At 42.5% G+C, this 20,169-nt stretch overlaps 1 protein-coding gene across 2 annotated transcripts in view; it reads right to left on the reverse strand.

Annotated features, from left to right (window-relative positions):
* TBC1D16 (TBC1 domain family member 16) overlaps positions 1 to 20,169 on the reverse strand; it is a 75,298-nt gene that overhangs the window by 51,318 nt on the left and 3,811 nt on the right. For both annotated transcript variants that reach the window (XM_020813735.3, XM_020813710.3), the window contains exons 2-3: positions 10,695 to 10,937; positions 9,190 to 9,814 (exon numbers count right to left, since the gene is read on the reverse strand). In XM_020813735.3, the coding sequence (XP_020669394.2) occupies positions 9,190 to 9,814; positions 10,695 to 10,872 (803 nt within the window). In that variant the 5' untranslated portion in view covers positions 10,873 to 10,937. The remainder of the gene's footprint in view (positions 1 to 9,189; positions 9,815 to 10,694; positions 10,938 to 20,169) is intronic.

The raw sequence follows: 20,169 nt of genomic DNA on the forward strand, positions 1-20,169 counted from the left end.
TGTGGCTGCCTTTTGCCGACGGCATTTCTATAGTTAATGGAGTTGTAATGGATCAGCCATTGTTATTTATCCACAGCTGTTTCATTATTTCTCTTAAATATAATACTGTAGTTTCTATGGACGGAAAAGAGCAGATACGGATTAAATGGTTTTCAATGCATTCCTATGGGAAATGCAGATTCAACATAAGAACTTTTCAACTTGAGAACCACCTTCCAATACGGATTAAGTTCTTAAGTAGAGACCCCACTGTAATTCTATAAATTTAATACACTGGCCTGGATGAGAACACAAGCTTCTCACCCACACAGACACTGTACCTTTGCTCCTCCCTTTACAGTGAGTAGCAGGTAGGAAATATCTGATCAGCTATCACTTCCCAGTTCCTCTAAACCAGTGGTTCTTAACCTTGGGTTACTCAAGTGTTTTTGAACTGCAACTCCCAGAAACCCCAGTCAGCACAGCTGGTGGTGAAGGCTTCTGGGAGTTGCAGTCCAAAAACACCTGAGTAACCCAAGGTTAAGAACCAGAGCTCTAAACTGAGAAGCCACAGTTTAGCAGCTTCAGAATAAGCCATCTTAAACCATGGTCTGAGGTTCAATAAATGAGGCTGTGAGTGTGTGTGAACAAAAAGATTGTGTGTGTTTTGGCTGACTAAGCCAAGGTGCAATTTGAATACAGCTATAGGATCATGCTTTGTTTACATTTCAAGTTATCCAAATATAACGCTTAGCCTGGGTGGGAAGAACCTTTAGCTTTCCAAATGCTTCGAACGACAACTTCCACAATCCTTTTCCAATGGCTGTGCTGAATAGGGTGATATACAACGATGCATACTGTAGGGCAATATAAATGGAGGCCCCATGGTTCACCAACTATCCCTGACTTGACAGAAACAAAAGCTTTCTGCTAAGTAAATAGAAGTAAATTATTCTAAACATCACTCTTTTTGAAGTCCATACACCAGGACCACTGGTTGTGGAACATAAACTATCCTTCCCATTGTGCTTTGGGTAATGGCTACCCCATTACTGTAATTACTGCCTTGGGCTACTGCTCATAATTTTAAATTAAACAAATGTTGATGGATTCAACTATTCATTTGAATGAGGAAGTGAATAAAATGCACACAATTTATTTCACTTCATCTAATTTATTTCATAATGATCTTTATTTAAGGAACAAATAGTATTTTATGGTCAAAATCCTTTTCCATAATTACACTGATGAAAAGGAAATGGTGTGCCTTGCAGTGGCTAACTGTCACTAATTAATGATTTTTCGCATGGCTTCCATCAGTGCATGCCATTTGGCACATGTGGTTTGGCACATGCCCAAGAATCCAAGTAGGGACTTGTTAATTAGTGTCCATTAGACTCTGTGAGTTGCGCAGTTTCCCTTCCACCAGTGAAACTAAGATTTTAACCAATGAATTTAAAATAAAATAGTCTTTGTAAGTTATAATTCTGGTTTGGTAGTGATGGGTATTTGTGGCTTAATATATAATATACTTATTTTAATGAGATTAAAATATTAAAGATACCATGGATATTATCTATTGTCCAAGTACATTCTTATTTAGTAAGCCTAAAAAAAAAGTATAAGGACATTACAGAGTTTTCAAGCACCATGCCTTTATTCATTTAAGACCGAAAGTCAGTCTTCTGCTCCAAGATGAGCTGCACATTGTAATTCTACTTAAATCTACTTAAATTGCACCAGATATGTCTAATGATGACTATGTCCACAATGTCTTACTTTTTGGCAATCCCTGTCCTCCGTTTTGGTGATGTCAGTTCTCTTTGTGTGTGTGTGTGGGGGGGGGGTGTTAGAGAAATTAAAGAGCTTTCTATCTGATCTAGTCTGGAGACAGACACCTTCCGTTGCAATTCCAAAGGCGTGCTTCAGCATGACAACAAAAAAGATCCCAAACAGGGTTAGCGCGAGGACACAGCCCTGTTTCACTCCGCTTCGGATGTCAAAGGGATCTGATGCTGAGCCGTCAAAAACTACAGTGCTCTTCATTTCCTCTTGAAAGGACCTGATGATGTTAAGGAGTCGAGGTAGACATCCAATCTTGGGAAGTGTTTTAAAAAGGCCATCCCTGCTAACCAAGTCAAAGGCCTTTGTAAGGGCCACCCTAGTATGTCACTAATGTGATGAACGACCACATTTGATATTTTAAAAATGTCTGGCTCATCTCACCCAGTGATCTTGGGATTTAAATAATTAAGGCACAGTAGATCACAACGGTAGGAGATCAGCTGCAGCTACTGCAGAGCCAGAGAGGCTATAAAAGGCTTTTTAAAGCCCGGGTCAAGTGAGCAAATGAAACCTATCCACTGTACCCGAGGAACCTGAAACGCCTGGGTGTTCTTTTTGCCAAAGAATCTTCGGCATGGCCACTAGAGGGCTCACTTAGCTGCAGCACAGAAAAGGCTTTATTTAAAAGCATAGAATTGAACGGCAGATCCGCTATGGAGCAGCGGCCTACTCTGGAGTGGCAAAGGTATCAGCACAAAAGAAGCAGGGTGTGTGTGGGGGGGGGGAGGAGAAGAGAAACGGATGGTCCCAAGCTCCTATCTGGTTAAGGAAGGAGCCAGGGTGTGGAGGAAGACCCCACACACGTTTATACAGGAACCCAAGGATTTCAGCGGTGGTGTTAGTAGCAAATATACAGTAATGGTCTTTCTAAGAAAAAAACCTTAAGCTCCTCATTGCTTAAAGGAAGAGACGGAACCCACAGAAAACCAGACAAGCAAGAAGCCCAAACCAGTGAAATACATAGACAGGTGCCTAAGAGTTCTTGGTGGACCTCTCCTCGTCCACCAAGCTTTGGCAGAACAGTCACCATCCACATGCCGGCGTTAGTTACCAAGCACTGTGTGGTTCCGGCACAGAACTGTTCTTCAGCTTCATCCTGGAGATTAATATTAGCAATCGCTCATGGTCAAATTTGTGGCGGTGGGGGAAGAGTTCGCTCAACACTCCTCCGGCATAAGATGATCAAAATTTGAAATGATATGAACGCAGAGCTTTCCTCAACTCAAGGCAAAGGGCACTATCATTTCAAATAACTGCAGTGAAAATTAAAGCCTTAATTTTGCACTGATTTATTTATGTTTATATATATTGCAAGGGTGGAGAACTCCAGCCTTTTAGGCATTTGGGACTACAACTCCCATGATCCCTTATCACTGGCTATGCTGAGTGGGGGCTATAGGCTAAAATAATCTAGAAGGTGAAAGGTTCCTTGGCTCTACTGAACTGGTTCCTGTTAATACACACTACAAAAGTCCTTCATACGGGAGATCCTCAAAGACTCCATTAGAACCTGGACATGAGGGTTAACTATCTGCTCTCCTCCTTCCCATCAATCAGAAGGCAATGTACAAATGGCACTGGGAAGTGCAGGTGCTTTACTTCTAGATCTACTACTGTACAGCTAGTTTGGTACATTCTGTAGCCTCCTCCCATTGCTCAGTTTTGGGTTAATCATCCTATATAATTTCAGAAAAGCTGCCACATGCCAATTCAAGATTAAAACAAATAAAAACTGCTTCAGAAAGGCATTTGTGAATCATTTTGCAGGAAAACAATCCAATCAGTTCACTGCAACTGCATTTTCAATTTTGAAAACCGAAACAATTTGAAAACCGTAACTGAACATTAGGCAAATTAGATCTGGAATTTGGCACTGCAGAAGTATAGTGCAGGGCTCCTCTGTAGTCCGTGTGGACGGTTATAAAACCATAGAACCTTTTAAACAAGGATGAGTCTTATATATCCAGCCTCCTGTCCTTTCCTGCCAGAATGCTGATAGCTGTGCAGCTTCCAACGTGCCTCTTTTTCCACCAAGACCCACAAAGCCTGCTGAAAAATAACAAGAGCTTCTATATGTTGGATGTAAGAACTGCAAAATCTTTCCATTTCAACATGAGTTGGCCAAGTTCTCTGGTTTTATCGACAAACATTTTGGCCCTTTTTTCCTTTAGTTTTTGTATGATTACATTTAATTGTGTTTTTTTTTTTTGGAAGGTTATGGCTCTTAATGACTAGTAGTAGTCCTGATGGATATATATCCTGGAGAATAGGCAGTTTTCCTCTGAATAATAAGAGCTGAAAAATATGAGCGGAAGGGTCTGTTGTGGCTTATGGCCTGTGGGCTTCCTGCAGACATCTGGTGGGCCACTGATAAGAACTGAATACTGGACCAAGCACGACCTTGGTCTCAGCCAACACCATCCTTCTTCCATTCTGAAGGTACTCCAAAGGCATTTGCAATTAAACACTGTCCCAATCTCAGCGCCTACTCCAAAGGACATCCTCATCCCATAGTTAGCAACTCCTAAATGTATTCCCCTTCATGGGGAATGTACTATCCCTTCATGGATTGCTGCCTTGTCGTGGTGAAGGGGCTTGAGTACAGTAATTCAGAGAAGCTATGGACTGTGCCGTGCAGGGACACCCAAGACGGACAGGTCATAGTGGAGAGTTCTGACTAAACACGATCCACCTGGAGCAGGAACTGGCAAGCTACTCCAGTATCTTTGCCAAGAAAACTCCATGGACAGAAACAAAAGGCTAAAAGATATGATGCCGGAAGATGAGCCCCTCAGGTAAGAAGGTGTCCAACATGTTACTGAGGAAGAGCAGAGGAAAAGGACAAGTAGCTCCAGAGCTAATGAAGTGGTTGGGCAAAAGCCGAAAGAACTATCAGCTGCAGACACGCATGGAAGTGAAAGGAAAGTCTGATGCTGCAAAGAAAAATACTGCGTAGGAACCTGGAATTTAAGATCTATGAACCTTGGGCTGGATGTGGCACATGACACCAGAAAAATTGTCAAAGATGTATACAGATGTATCAAATAAGTGTTGGAAATGTGAAACACAAGTGGGAAGCTATTATCATATGTGATGGTCATGTGGAGTAGCGAAACAATATTGGAAAAGAGTGCATGCTATGTTGGAACAAATACTGCTCTGTAAGGTGCCATTAACCCCAGAACTGTTTTTATTGAGTATGATACCTGAAAATATAGATAAGTCAAAGGATTATATAGCTATATACATAGTTACGGCAGCCAGAATTCTATATGTTAAAAATGGGGAAAGACCAACGGTACCGAAACAAGAAGATCTTATTGAAAAGATACGGGAAATAGCCGAAGTGGACATTTTAACAGAAGTCTATCGCTTGCGAAAGGCAACAGAAAGATGGGATCTATTTAACAAGTGGACTGAATCAACAGGCAGCTTATGAATAGCATATATTGAAATGAGAACTCAATCTAGAAAGCAGAAAAGAGTAAATAGAATAACTTAAAATCTTGATAAGGCAATAGGTACAGAATGGATGGAAATATGTTATTGTCTCCCCTCTTCCTCATCAATTCCAGTTCCCTTTTCCTTTCTGTCATCCCTTATATATAAAAAAAGAAAAAGAAAAAAAGAAAAAGAAAAAAAAACTTTGGGCTGGATGTGGTCAAACAAGAGACGGCAAGAATAAACTTTGACATCCTGGGCATCAGTGAACTAAAATGGACAGGAATAGGCAAATTCAATTCTGACGATTATCATATCTACTACTGTGGGCAAAGATCTCATAGAAGAAATGGAGTAACCCTCAAAGTAAAAAAAAAAGAGTGGGAAAAGCTGTACTGGGACATAATCTCAAAAATGATAGAATGATTTCAATATGAATCCAAGGCAGACCTTTCAACATCACAGTAATCCAAGTTTATGCACCAGCCACCAATGCTGAACAGGCTGAAATTGACCAATTCTATGAAGACTTACATAACCTCCAAGAACTGACTCCAAAGAAATATGTTCTTGTCATTATAGAGGACTGTAATGTTAAAGTAGGGAGTCAAGAGGCAAAAGGAACAACAGGTAAGTTTGGCCTATCAAAATCAGATTGATTATGTTCTCAGCAGCCAAAGATGAGAAGCTCTATACAGTCAGCAAAAACAAGACCTGGAGCTGATTGTGGTTCTGATCATCAGCTTCTTACAGCAAAACTCAAGCTTAAAATGAAGAAAGTAGGAAAAACCACTGGGCTAGTCAGGTATAATCTAAACCAAATCCCTTATGAATACACAGTGGAAGTGAAGAACAGATTTAAGGAACTAAATTTGGTCGACAGAATGCCTGAAGAACTATGGATGGAGGCTCGTAACATTTTACAGGAGGCAGCAACAAAAACCATCCCAAAGAAAAGGAAATGCAAGAAAGCAAAATGGCTGTCCAATGAGGCCTTAGAAATAGCAGAGAAGAGAAGGGAAACAAAATGCAAGGGAGATAGGGAAAGTTACAAAAAATGGAATGCAGACTTGCACAGGGAAAAACCAGAGACCTGTTCAAGAAAATTGGAGCTATGAAAGGAATATTTGTGCAAAGAGGGACATGATGAAAGACAAAAATGGTAGGGACCTAACAGAAGCAGAAGACATCAAGAAGAGGTGGCAAGAATACACAGAGGAATTATACCAGAAAGATCTGAATGTCCTGGACAATCCAGATAGTGTGGTTGCTGACCTTGAGCCAGACATCCTGGAGAGTGAAGTCAAGTGGGCCTTAGAAAGCCTGGCTAAGAACAAGGCCAGTGGAGGTGATGGCATTCCAGTTGAACGATTTAAAATCTTAAAAGATGATGCTGTTAAGGTGCTACACTTGATATGCCAGCGAGTTTGGAAAACTCAGCAGTGGCCAGAGGACTGGAAAAGATCAGTTTACATCCCAATCCCAAAGAAGGGCAGTGCCAAAGAATGCTCCAACTACCGTACAATTGTGCTCATTTCACACGCTAGCAAGGTTATGCTCAAAATCCTACAAGGTAGGCTTCAGCAGTATGTGGACCAAGAATTCTCAGAAGTACAAGCTGGATTTCGAAGGGGCAGAGGAACTGGAGACCAAATTGCTAACATGTACTAGATTATGGAGAAAGCCAGAGAGTTCCAGAAAAAACATTCACTTCTCCTTCATTGACTATGCAAAAGCCTTTGACGGTGTGGACCACAGGAATCTATGGCAAGTCCTTAAAGAAATAGGAGTGCCTGACCACTTTATCAATATCCTGAGAAATCTATATGTGGGACAGGAAGCAACAGTTAGAACTGGATATGGAACAACTGATTGGTTCAAAATTGGGAAAGGAGTACGACAAGGCTGTATATTGTCCCCCTGCTTATTTAACTCATATGCAGAATAGATCATGCAAAAGGCTGGACTGGATGAGTCCCAAGCCAGAATTAGGATTGCCGTAAGAAATATCAATAACTTCAGATATGCAAATGATACCACTCTGATGGCAGAAAGTGAGGAGGAATTAAAGAAACTCTTAATGTGGGTGAAAGAGGAGAATGCAAAAAATGGTGTGAAGCTCTACATCAAAAAAACTAAGATCATGGCCCCTGGCCCCATCACATCTGGGCAAACAGAAAGGGAATATATGGAGGCAGTGACAGATTTTACTTTCTTGGGCTCCATGATCACTGCAGATGGTGACAGCAGCCACGAAATTCAAAGATGCCTGCTTCTTGGAGGAAAGTGATGAGAAACCTAGACAGCATCTTAAAAAGCTGATAAAGGTCCGCATAGTCAGAGCTATGGTTTTCCAGCTGGACTATAAAGAAGGCTGAGCGCCAAAGAATTGATGCTTTTGAATTGTGGTGTTGGAGGAGACTCTTGAGAGCCCCTTGGACTGCAAAGAGAACAAACCTATCCATTGGGAAGGAAACCAACCCGGAGTGCTCACTAGAAGGACAGATCCTGATGTAGAGGCTCCAATACTTTGGCCATCTCACGAGGAGAGAAGACTCCTTGGAAAAGACCCTGATTTTGGGAAAGTGTGAAGGCAAGAGGAGAAGGGGACGATAGAGGATGAGATGGCTGGACAGTGTCATTGAAGCTTTCAACATGAATTTGACACAACTAAGGGAGGCAGTGGAAGACAGGAAGGCCTGGCATGCTCTGGCCCATGGGGTCACAAAGAGTCAGACACGACTTAACGACTAAACAACAAAATGTATTCCTTAAAAATAAGTTTATTCAGGAGGATGTCCTAGTGCTTTCAATACTTTTGGAATCAGCATAACTTGGACTGTAATATTATGCATCTGAAACAAGAGACATTCTTGACATATTATCTTATGAAACTCACATCAGTGGTTGTGGGTTCTGTCTGTCACTAAGGTAACATCAAAAGTATAATAAGAAGTCAGGACAATCCAAAGCGGCAACTGTTTCAGGATGAAAATGAAAACAAAAAAAGGTAACAATGCTATGTTCCTCCTTATCTGCCATCTTGCAATTTAACCAAAAGGCCGCTTGAGGGCATCCTCCCCTCACTGTGAACATGAGGGAACATATAAATTGGAGAGTTGTGACTTCCATCACATTCTATGGAGAAAATATAAATCTTTGCCCTGGAATAGCACGTTTGCAGTTCATCACAGGATGACAAATTGTACCTGATGTAGTTTTCAGAGCACAAGACTAAAATGCATTTCCAAACCACCACACCGCAAGCTCTGGAGGGAGGCATGAGAGAAATCAAATAGCAATTTACAAATCTGTCCGCATTGGGGACATACAGTATGCCACAGATCAGCTATCATCTGCAGTGCTGAAAATACCAGTACTATGTTCTTTAGACAGGTGAAAGGTACCCCAGATTCACAGTAAACTGTATAGAAATACCCCAAAACTGAATGAAGCAACATGTTATGAAGGAATCTGGGCAACCAGTTAGAAATTATTCCCAAGATGACACCAAAGACACATACTTGAGAGGTAGCTACACTAAGATCCATATTTAAACAACAGGCAGCAACTTCTGCCCAGAATCACAGACCAGCCTTTCAGTCTCACTTCCCTCAAGACAAGCAAGCTGTTCTGCTTAGAAACATAACCTTACCTGCTGCCAACACAGAAGTGTTAAAAGATGCTTCAAGAATTGATTCATTTCAGGGCTCCTCGGGCCTGACAAGATTAGCTACAAGTATAATAGACACCTTCAAAGGAATAAATCCCATTCCACTCTGCAACATTTATTTCTGGGGAGACATGCACAGAATTCGGTAGGGAACTCAGAACACCTGGTTCCCCACCTGGATGACATTGCTCTCGGGACTCCCCCTCTGGCCTCCACCCATAAAAAGAGGGCCAGAGCATAGACAGACTCACCTGTTTTCATTAGCTAGGAAGACTGAGCTGACGTTCTCCCCAAGTGCTTCACTGATGGGTGAGAGACAGAACGGAGAAGAGAAGGCGTCCGAGTCCGAGTCAAAGGTGCTGTCTCTGCTAACATCATCGGCGGACAACTCCAAAGAGCCGTCATCCTCTCCGGTCTCCAGGTGGCCTTCCAGCCCTTCCTCAACTGACTCCTCCAGCCGGTTCTGCTCATCCTGAGAACTGAGTGTCGATAAGATCCCTGAGTCACTGTGGGCAGGCTGAGCAGAGCTGTGGATGCTGTCTGTTGCCAGGCAACCCTGGGAGAGTTTCTCCCCTTCTTCGGAAGGGGAACTGACATGAGCCACATCCCTCACCAACTGCGACACAGTCAAAATGTCCTCCTCGTCTTTTAGGGTTACGACGTGTTTCTGCTCAGAGGGGGAAGCCTGCAGAGGGGTGCCAAACCCCTGAGTGTGGCGGTTGCGCTTGCGGGGGGCCTTACGGACCGGGGAGCCCTCTGGTGTGATGTAGCGGAGGGCCTCCTCGTCCTGCCTCTGAATGCGGGAGTTGGGAACCCAGGCCAGAATAAGGGTGGTGCCGAGCAACTCATCTTTCTCCATGTACACACACAAATAGCCTGAAAGATAAAAGCAGTGCCTCAGAGTTAGAGCCAAACCTCAGCCTTCCAGATGCCCCAAGGCAGAGATGCACAGCTTTTGTGGGGCTGAGGGATGTACATGTTCATCCCCAGCAGTCCCTACGGGCTACTTTAAACCTGGATATGGCCAAAGCTGGCCAAAACGGTATAGAACAAAAAAACAGGAAGTGAGCAGATGTCCTGATGGAATTCTGACTCCTGTCCTCTGAGGATGCCGACCACAGAGACTGGCGAAACATCAGGAAGAACAACCTTCAGAACATGGCAGAACAGCCTGAAAAACCTACAACCATGTATTTTAATTGTTTTATCTTTTTATCCTTTTATTGTATTCAAATTGTTGCAAGCTGCCCAGAGACGTTTGGGCAGTGTAGGAGGCATATAAGTTAAATAAACAATCAATCAATCAATCAATATGGGAGGGGTCCATACTTTGCCCAACCCTGCTTTAGCAATTTTCTGTGTTAAGTACAGTGCAGGCCTAAAATCTTCAAGAAAAAGGTTTTAGTACAGTATACATGTATCGCTACCATGCACTTGGGTACTTTATAAAAAATAAACCCTACAAACAGGGGGATGGAAGAACAGGGAATACTATGCGGAACTATCGTAGAGATTTTTGGAAACAAGCAATAGATGATCCATGAGGCATTTCTGGCACAGCTGCAGCAAAACCTCAGTGTCCCCCAATGTTGACATTTACTTGCCCTGCTAGCAAGAGCAATCAACCTCCCACTGACCCTTGAGTACAGCAAGACTACAATTCAAGATACAACAGCTAAGAAAGGGAACAGGTTAAGCTACAGAGACTATGCTCTGCATAGAACTGAATCCTCAGCGCTTTTCTGCACACCCTTACCTGGATGATGTTCCACAATGCCTTGCAGCATTTCTGGCGGATGGACACAGACATTGTTCTTGGAGTAGATGATTTCCCCATCCAAGATGGAAGATGAGCCGCCACCACTGCTGGCATTTAAGGTCAAGAGGTCAGATGCTTTAGAAGAGGCACGTCGGAGAAGTCTTCCCAGAGACATTGCCAAGGAAGTGTTTCCATGCTCTGTGGACTTTGGTTGAACACCCTAAGTCAATGGTAAGGAGTCTGGCCAACAAAAAAGCAGAGGAAGTCTCAGCATCAACTTGAGAAAATGCAAGTGACAAAATGGCACATTTTTCATCTGGAAGGAAAAATCTGGGGTGCTTTAAGATAATGTTTCTATGACTGGCTAGATTTGGGGCAAGGGGGCTTTACCTCCTAGAAGCCACAGCCAGTGTAGCCCACTGTTAGGGATTTTGTGAGCTGAAGTCCAAAATTTCTGCAAGTTGAGAACAACAACTTTTAGAAACTGTTCCAATCTTGTGGCATTAATAAAAATTAAACTTGTTTGGGGGGGGGGTTACTAACATAAAACCAAAATTCATTTTCTTATGAATAACCACTTCCAGCAGACCTGCCTGGTTTAGCTGACCACTTCACAAATGCAGCAAAACAAGTCCTGGATCTCAAACCTATTATGTCACAACACATTTTAGTCTTTGTAAGACCACAGCATTCATTCTTGTTTTTCCTGCTGCAAACCAGAACTGCTACCGCTCTGGAATCTGAAATATTGAGCCTACAGGAGGAACTAAATGACATGGCATTTGCTGCTGAACTTACTAATTTAGTCACAGGTCTTTAGTGTTACTTTAAATACTAGAACACTTATTTTCAATGCAAGAGAGAGATGCAAAAGCACCTCCCCCCCAAACCGGGGGGGGGGGGGAATCAGGAAAACACACATACATCACCACATAAAGGCTATTTTGATTTATTAAAGTATTTATAACCTACTGCATATCAACAGATACTAGCACAAGGTACAAGGGATACAATCACATAAAAGAATCCAACATAATTCAGACACTCTTAAAGGTAAATTGAAAATATTTTCAAACATTTAAAAAACAGCAATACAACAATATATAAAAAGAGAGGCTTATGCAAGAAACTCTGTAACCATGTTCAAGAAGAGTTCTCTTCCTCTCTCTGGAATAAGTAATCCCTAACGAAAACTTCATTATGACTCAAAATGTGCCAGATTCTTTAAAATATATATATTTTACATATTTCCTTAGAAGGATGGTGAGAAATTTCAAATGGTACAGAATATTGAGACTCTTCAAGAGTTTGGCACAGAAGTGAACTCTGGGAAACTGCCATCCCTATTGTTCTTTCTGCCACACAGTAACAAGGAAGCCTTTGTAAATACAGGCTTGGAAGCATTTTGAAAAGGCAGCTGAAACAATAGCCACACACTCCTGTCATCCCCAGCTTCAGATACGGATCAGGCTTCTTTCTCCTCAAAGTCTGCTCCAAACAGAGAACTAGTAGTCCCTTGTTGTTCAGTACTCTTTGTTGCCAGAGTCAGTCCAGACTGGCCTGATTTCCATACTTTCTACAGCAGAAGAGCAACACCTGTGGATATTAGCGGCCAAGGCATTCAGAGTAAGGTTGGGAGCAGGCATTTCCTGGCTTGTACATGGCATGCAGGAGAGACAGGTGGAAAACAGAAGTGAGAAATATTAAGAAGCAAGGACCAAATCAAGCCTTTTTACACATCTCCTCCTTCTCCCAAACAATCCACAGCAGACCAGGCCAGGGAGAATGTGGGCATAACCCAGCCCATGTAGATAATGTGCAAAACAGGAAAGGCAGAAGGAAACAAAGAAGTGAAGATATGCTACCATCAATGGAGCCAAAACATGCACAAAATAGGAATGAGATCATAGAATCACGGAGGAATTGAGCTGGAAGAGGTCTATAAGGCCATTGAGTCCAACCCCCTGCCTAATGCAGGAATCCAAATCAAAGCAGATCTGACAGAGATCAGTCCAATTTTCTCTTGAATGCCCCCGATGCTGGAGCGCTCACTACCTCCCGTGGTAATTGGTTCCATTGCCATACTGCTCTAACATTACTGCTCTATTGTTATTTTTTCTGATATTCATCCAAAATCTGGCTTCTTTTAGCTTGAGCCCTTTATTGTGTGTCTTGCACTCTGGGACGACTGAGAACAGTTCCTGAGCCTCCTCTGCACGGCAACCTTTAACGTATTTGAAAAGTTCACATCTCTCCTCAGTCTTCTTTTCTCAAGGCGGAACATGGCCAGTTCTTTCAGATGTGTACACATAGACAAACATTTCAATTTCCATTCCTGCCTTGACTCGGGAGTGGGGAGATGTGGCTTTGCAAATGTGACTAGACTGTCACTCCTATCAGGTCTAACCAGCATAGTGAGCCATAAGACTGAGAGCTACAGTCCAACAACTGTTGATATCCCCCTTCTAGCCTTCAAATTACGGCCTCGTTAGTTCTTCCTTCCTTCCAGTATTTCTGGGCTTTTCATCTGATCACTTAAGGCGAGGCAAACTTTCCCAGGCAGCACTGTAAGACGACAGACCAGTACCAGAGGATATTTGTAATCACCCTTCCACTACTGTTTCGTCTATCCCATCTGCACTGGGCATCCCTGCTAGAGATGGGCACAAACTAACCTGCGTGGCACCACAGGTGCTGTGCAGACCTCCCCCCACTCCCTCGGCCAGCTGGCTCACTCACCTTGCAACTCACGCCACTGGTGTCCTCATCAGCTGCATGGGGATGATCTCCATCCTGCCTCCTCATCGGAGTGGTCAGCTGCCTGAGGAGGTGGGGAAAGGCAGCCCAATCTCTTGACCAAACTGGTGAGCTGCTGGAAAAGGAGGTCACCTATGGTGCACGACACAAGAGGAGTGGGCCAGCTGGTCCTGGGGGGAGGTGCCATGCAGATTAATTCATTCCCATCTCTAATTCCAGCTATTCTATATGGGAGAAAAATCCCAAATATTCTGATAGAGTGACTGGCAGCTAATTTTGAACCTACCCTGGCTTGATTTCAGAAGTCTTTTTAAAAATATTACATGTCTTCCCACCAATTTCTAAGTGAGACCAGACTTCAAATTGCTAGTCTGACAGTATGATTCTCAACTCACTAAAGAGAACAGATGACACAGAGGAGGTTCATGCTTCCAAACACAGAGACTACAATTCTAATAGAAAGCCAGGATGCAGCAGATGTCCCATTAAGAAATGCAAAAGAAAACATTTCCTCCAGAAGAAAGGAAAAAATCTGGTCTGTTCAGATACAAGCTCACGTATCCTAGCTGTTTTCTCAGGGGGCTGGAAAAGGCAACAGCCTTGACCCCCTTATGCAGTAAAAAGCAGCTGCCACATATCCTCAGCTTTTGCTGAGTTCAGAAACAAAGCAGCAGCTGAAGATCAAAAGGTTTTTCCCAGGCTGGAAGGGGGAAATGGCCATGTTGAACTGGTGCTTCAGCTCTATTTGCTACACACACAGTGAGTGGTGAATATGGACCACGGCTTCAAAGTTATAATACTTCAGTCCTTTGGGAAATCCAAAGTCACATAGGAAATACTGTAAATACTAAATTTTCAAAGAGGGAGGACTAAGATAATGGAGTGGTTGTTTTCTTTTCACATCAGTAGTCATGTCGTTCAGCAGTGGAACACACACTGTGCCTGAAGAACCCGGAAAAGTATAGTTCATTATGGAGCAAAACTGGTGCCTGAAATACGAAAGAACTGCTGCCAGCCAGTGTAATCAGACAATATGAAACTAGATAAACCAATAAATCTGTCTCAGTGGCTGAAGTCCCTTGGCTTAGTGTAGTAAATCACACCAGAATTGGTCCATTGAATCACTGGGGATTTGATGTGTCAACTCCTCTGCAGGATCCATTAATTCAAATAGGTCTATTCTAACTGTAACTTACCCGTATTTTTCGCTCCATAAGACGCACCTTTCCATAAGACGCACCAATTTTTTAGGAGAAGAAAACAGGAAAATATAATCTGTTTTCTTCACTCCATAAGACGCACAGACTTTCTACCCCCCTGTTTTGTGGGGGAAAAGTGTGTCTTATGGTGTGAAAAATACGGTACTTGACTAAAGCAAGTCACAGTTCAAGGCCTATCTGAAGCAACAGAATTTACATGCGAGTTGATTCACCAAATCCCCAATGATTCAATGGGCCTACTCTAGTTACAACTTACCATACTAAGCAAAGGAATTTCAGGCAGTACTGTATAAGGCAGTGCCTGTGCATGGGTTACTTCACAAGTTGCATAATTACAATCATATCCTGTCTCTCCTCCAGTGACCTGAAACCAGTATACATGATTCCATTCCTGTGCACTATATTCTCACAACAACCCTACAGGGAACGCCAGGCTGAGAGATTGTGATTGGAACAAGATTAACCAATGAGTTTCCTGGTCATGCAGCATTCGGAATCCAGGTCTCTTGAATCTGAGTAGGACACTCTCACTTCTGCAGCGCACCAGATCTTACTGTTGCTTCTACATTTACTCCCACGATATTCAAGTAATTTACAGTGGTGCCTCGCATTATGACATTAATTCGTTCCAGTGAAATCGCTGTAGAACGAAAATGTCGTAATGCGAAAATAAAAAGCCCATTGAAACGCACTGAAACCCCTTCAATGCGTTCCAATGGGCTGGAAACTCACCGTCCAGCAAAGATCCTCCATAGGGCGGCCATTTTCAGTGCCTGTGCAGCAAGGAATCCATCCCAGAAAACAGCAGGGAGCCATTTTATTTACCTGGCGGACATTCTGAAACTGCCAATCAGCTGTCTGAAAATCATAGTTTTGCGAAGAATCTGTTCCCGAAGCAGGGAACCAATCATCGCAAAGCGAAAAACCCCTATTCAGACCATCGTTTTGCAATCGCAAAAAGATCGTCATAATGCAGATTTGTCGTAATGCGTAGTAAAGGGGGGCACAACTGTATAAAAACCTTTAGTCCATTGGTTCTTAACCTGCAGTCTGCGGATCCCCGGGGACCCTGCAATGTCCTCACAAGAGGTCCACAAAGGCTTGAAGAAATGTTATAATCTTTTGCAGTTAAAACAGAATGAAAGAAAGCAAGAAAAAGAAATGTAGAACAAAATCTTAATTCCCCTTTGTGTAAAACTTGGCTTTTCTAACCTACCAACTCCATTAAAAATAAACAAAAGTAAAAATCAGTTATAAAAATAACTGTTTGATATTTCTGCATGTAGTAAGAACATGCAAGTGAATGATACTGAGTGAAACGTGGCATTTCTTGCTACTGCGCAGACAGTCAAAAGCCACAGGAAGAGAGTCCGAGTCAGTCAGTGTCAGTGTTCAGTGATCATGTTTGTTCTTCGATTTCTGCTAATGAAACCATTTGGTTATTATCAGGTAAAGTGACTTTCCGATATTATCACAGTGAATTTTTTAACAATACATTTTGGCTGAGCCTCAGAATGGATCACTGGCTGAGTCTGAAACGTAAAAGAGCTGATGCTGTTGATGAGAGGGCATCCTGTTCAAAGCAAAATGAAGCTTCTTCCAGTCATCTTAAAAAGCGTCACCGTTCTAGTGAGGAATATCCGTTGATGAGAAACTTTATTTGATGCACTTTTGAGTTTTAAATTTTGAGTTAAGTCTTGGTCCTCCGCAGCGACAAAAGATATTTAAAGGGGGGGGGTAGTAAAGAAAAAACTAAGAACTGCTGTTTTAGTCCACATGACTCAGGTGTGCTATTGCAGGTTTCTATAACATAGCAGTAATGCCTTCCCCCTTGGGAGGCACACAATACAATAACATAAGGAAAACATACCATATGCCATAGCTATGCAGGCAACCCTACTGCTCCAGATAATGTGTGTAAAGCATCCATATATTGCCTACCTGAGTCCAGCCAATGGCTGCAAGGATAAACTATACTTTTTGAAAACTGTAGAGCATATTTCCAAGTAAATAATGGTTGCAAAATTCTGACAGAGACTAAGAACTCCTTAGTGAAGCTGTGAAGAAGCTCTAGCTCTGGAGAATCCTGAAGGAATACTATCCATGTTCTCCCTCCACCCCTTTCTGATGAAATTCCAGCTTGGGAGCCCAGGTCTGAGCCACAATAGTCACTGGCGAGTCACTCTGACCCTGACCTGCTCCACAGGGTTGCTGTGAAGATGAAGAGCAGGACAGCAACAAAAGAAAGGAAGGGCATAAACATCAATCGGTGAAGAAAAGTAAATCCAAGAAAGAATACATAAATCTGTCTCTGATTCTTTCTATAGATTATTGACAAGAGTTTCTTTTCACAAACTGGTATATGTATATTCTCCTCACTTTTCATACATTGTCATACGCAACCAAATTTCAAGCAGTGAGAACACTGAACCAAAGAACTCTCTTCTAAGATTTCGTCTCTTTTTTCTTTACTTTTGCTGTAATTTTTACAAGTCATATGAGCTGGTTCAGCAAAAATTCACGACTCAGATTTCACAACACCAGTTATGATTTAATCACTGTTGTGTATTGTTTCTGGCTATATGTTTGCTATGTGGAGTCTTGAGGGTGTTGAGTTTTAGCCTGTAAACTGACCAGAGTTCTGCTTGCACTAATGGGGCAACATGTAAACCAAATAAAAATAAACAAATTCTTCCACAGTAAAAGCCACTTGTGCTCCGTGGTACAGTTGCCTCAACTCCCCACTTCCCTTCTCCACTCTACAATATAATCATACTAAATGCTCTTTAAAAAAAAAACACCAACTCCCTGTATTAAATAAAATTACTTACATCCTGTTTATTTCCCCACAAAGATTCACTATTTATTTGATTGCCTGACATTTCTATGCCCCCCTTTTCCCTCCAAAAGGACCCTCTGTGCACCTGAACTCCAGACATCAAGGGGCTTCATTTAGTCTTAGATGCCAAACAATTCTCTTTCCCGGTGAGCAACTGAAAAGGTAAGGCCGAGACGGAGGCTGACTAAATTCCCAGCAGCATTCTCCTCAACAGCACAGAAGTGCCTCTGGGCAACACAAACAGTGGCCTCTTTCTTCTGGGTCCTTCCCCTTTTTGAACCAACGGCTGGAGGGAGAGATCCTGTTGGCAACTTCTCCGCACCCAACCCACACTTGTTCTAGATGCCTTTTCTCTTTTCCTCTTTGATCAGGGAGAACTACAGAACAAGGCTTTTGGTTAGGGTTTGGCTCAAAGCATCCAAATTCTTGTTGAAGACTTGGCACAGTTACGAAGACTCTGCAAGGTTTTGAAGGCAGACAAGGCAGCTAGCTCCCTAAACGGCAAAGGGCTAAGATATTAGACAAAATCCGAGCTACTGAGCACAGGCAAATCACAAAACTGGGGCAGGAGGAACAAGGCCAAATGTACGTAAGAACAGAAAAGTGCAGAACCAGGAGTCACACTGCTCGACCACCTTTTTACCAATATGGCACTGTACTTCCATTATTTATGGTTTACCTTTAGCACGTATGCTGATGGGAACTGAATTCAAAGGCCTGCCTGTCATTTTGCAAATGAAATTGTTGTTTATGAAGGGGTTAGAAAATGGAATTTAAAGTTAGAAGGTAACCCCTGTGAGTTCCACTAAAGACAAGTCTGGGTATAATTGCCTATTAATACCAGCAGATTAGTTCTGAAGGAACCAATAACCCTGACCAACACTCCCAGCTGCAGGAGAGGAGCGGGTCTTGTGTAGATTATACAGGATATAACAATATCAGCTGTTGGCATTGCGGCAATGAAAGTAGCTCATGCTTCTTCTAGCACCACATGCTGAAATATATATTAAAAAGTCTTCTTCTAATTCAGTGGTCCTCAACCTTGGGCCTCCAGATGTTCTTGGACTACAACTCCCAGAAGCTTTCACCACCACCTCTGCTGGCCAGGATTTCTGGGAGTTGAAGTCCAAGAACATCTGGAGGCCCAAGGTTGGGGACCACTGTTCTAATTGAAATCTTCATAACCTCTCTTTCCACTAGATGATGTCTTATCATTTCCATTTAAAACACAAAATCTACACAACAAGAATCACAGAAAAGAGAGCATCAATGAAATAAAGGAACAGTAAAATGACAGAACAAAAATCATATTATTACCTCCTGAAAGTTTGAGAAGCTAAAACATTATTAGCCTGACAGATGACCTTGTACAGAAGCCACCCATGAGTCCTTGGAAGCACATCAGACAGGCCTCCAAACATCCCACAATGCACTGCATCAAGAGGCAGATAATACCACTTGAAAACCTATCTCATGACACTGCAACACTGCCCTGCTTGAGAAAGGTACTCCAAAAATGGGTTTCCGGCTTCCTGAGAACAGAACCACCACGAGTTGAGCATGTGTTTTATTCCTTTTAGAGAAAATGGAACCTATTTTGCACAAACCATACACAGCACTGCTGCCAGTAGTGAATATAGCTCTTGCAGCCACAAATCTTGTGCAAACAAATGACTCAAGAAATGAGCAAATCCTTATAAAATGGCCTGAATGAAACCTATTCAACTTTGACTTAAGGAAATAATTAATCAGCTCCTGCCCTGCTAAGAAACTTCCTCTTAGACAAGAGGATTAACAATGAACTTCTCTCAACTTGACTCTTATTATCTAACCCCCCACAATACTGTAATAACGTGTGCATGCTTGGTGTATGGTGGCTTTCAAATGGTGTTCCATAGAATCTTGGAAGTCTTTAGAAACTTATCAAAGCTTTATAGATTAAAAAAATCCAACAAACTGACCAAGCGTTCCTAGGAGACAACTTATCCATCATTTCTAATCTTTTCCTGTCACACAACTAATAAAAAGTTTAGTGTGCATTCAAAGGCAAATACTTGGCTCCCTCGGAATGAAGGGAAAGTGCAGCAGGATGTGTCGCATAAGTGGAACATGCTCTAGGTTGAAACTCCCTGCGCAACAGACAAGAGTTCTGACAAATACTGTACTCAAGACATTCCTCCAACAGGCACACTGATTTAGAAGAGTTCCTTGAAAGCAGAAAAAGATTTTTTGGGGAAGGGGAAAGCACCTCCCCAGCATATATACACAACCGGCTAAATCCCTAGTTTGCAACTTTTAGCTAAATCCCCCCCCCTCTCCAACTGCATTCTGCTCTTCAGCTCTGAATGAGCCTGGTTACTTCTTACCTCCAGAACAGCTTCCCCTTCATATCTACAGGCTAACTTAATACTTCATCCCTGTGTCTGTGATACCTCCATGCTGTCTCCTAATTGTTCATTCACTTCTGCCTAGTGGTTGAGTTCACCCACATTTCCCAACCCACTGAGGCCTTTACTTCATTCAGCAGCAGGTGGTAAGAAAACATTTCCCCCAACAGCTCCCCTACAACAGGCACCAGACAAGCTGTTGGCTGTTGGTTGTGTGCCAGGTCTGCCTGGCTCCAGCCCTTGAACTATACCCTAGTTCGACTGGTTCT

This window comes from Pogona vitticeps, chromosome 2 (genome assembly GCF_051106095.1).
Source record: "Pogona vitticeps strain Pit_001003342236 chromosome 2, PviZW2.1, whole genome shotgun sequence".
NCBI classification, from domain to species: domain Eukaryota; kingdom Metazoa; phylum Chordata; class Lepidosauria; order Squamata; family Agamidae; genus Pogona; species Pogona vitticeps.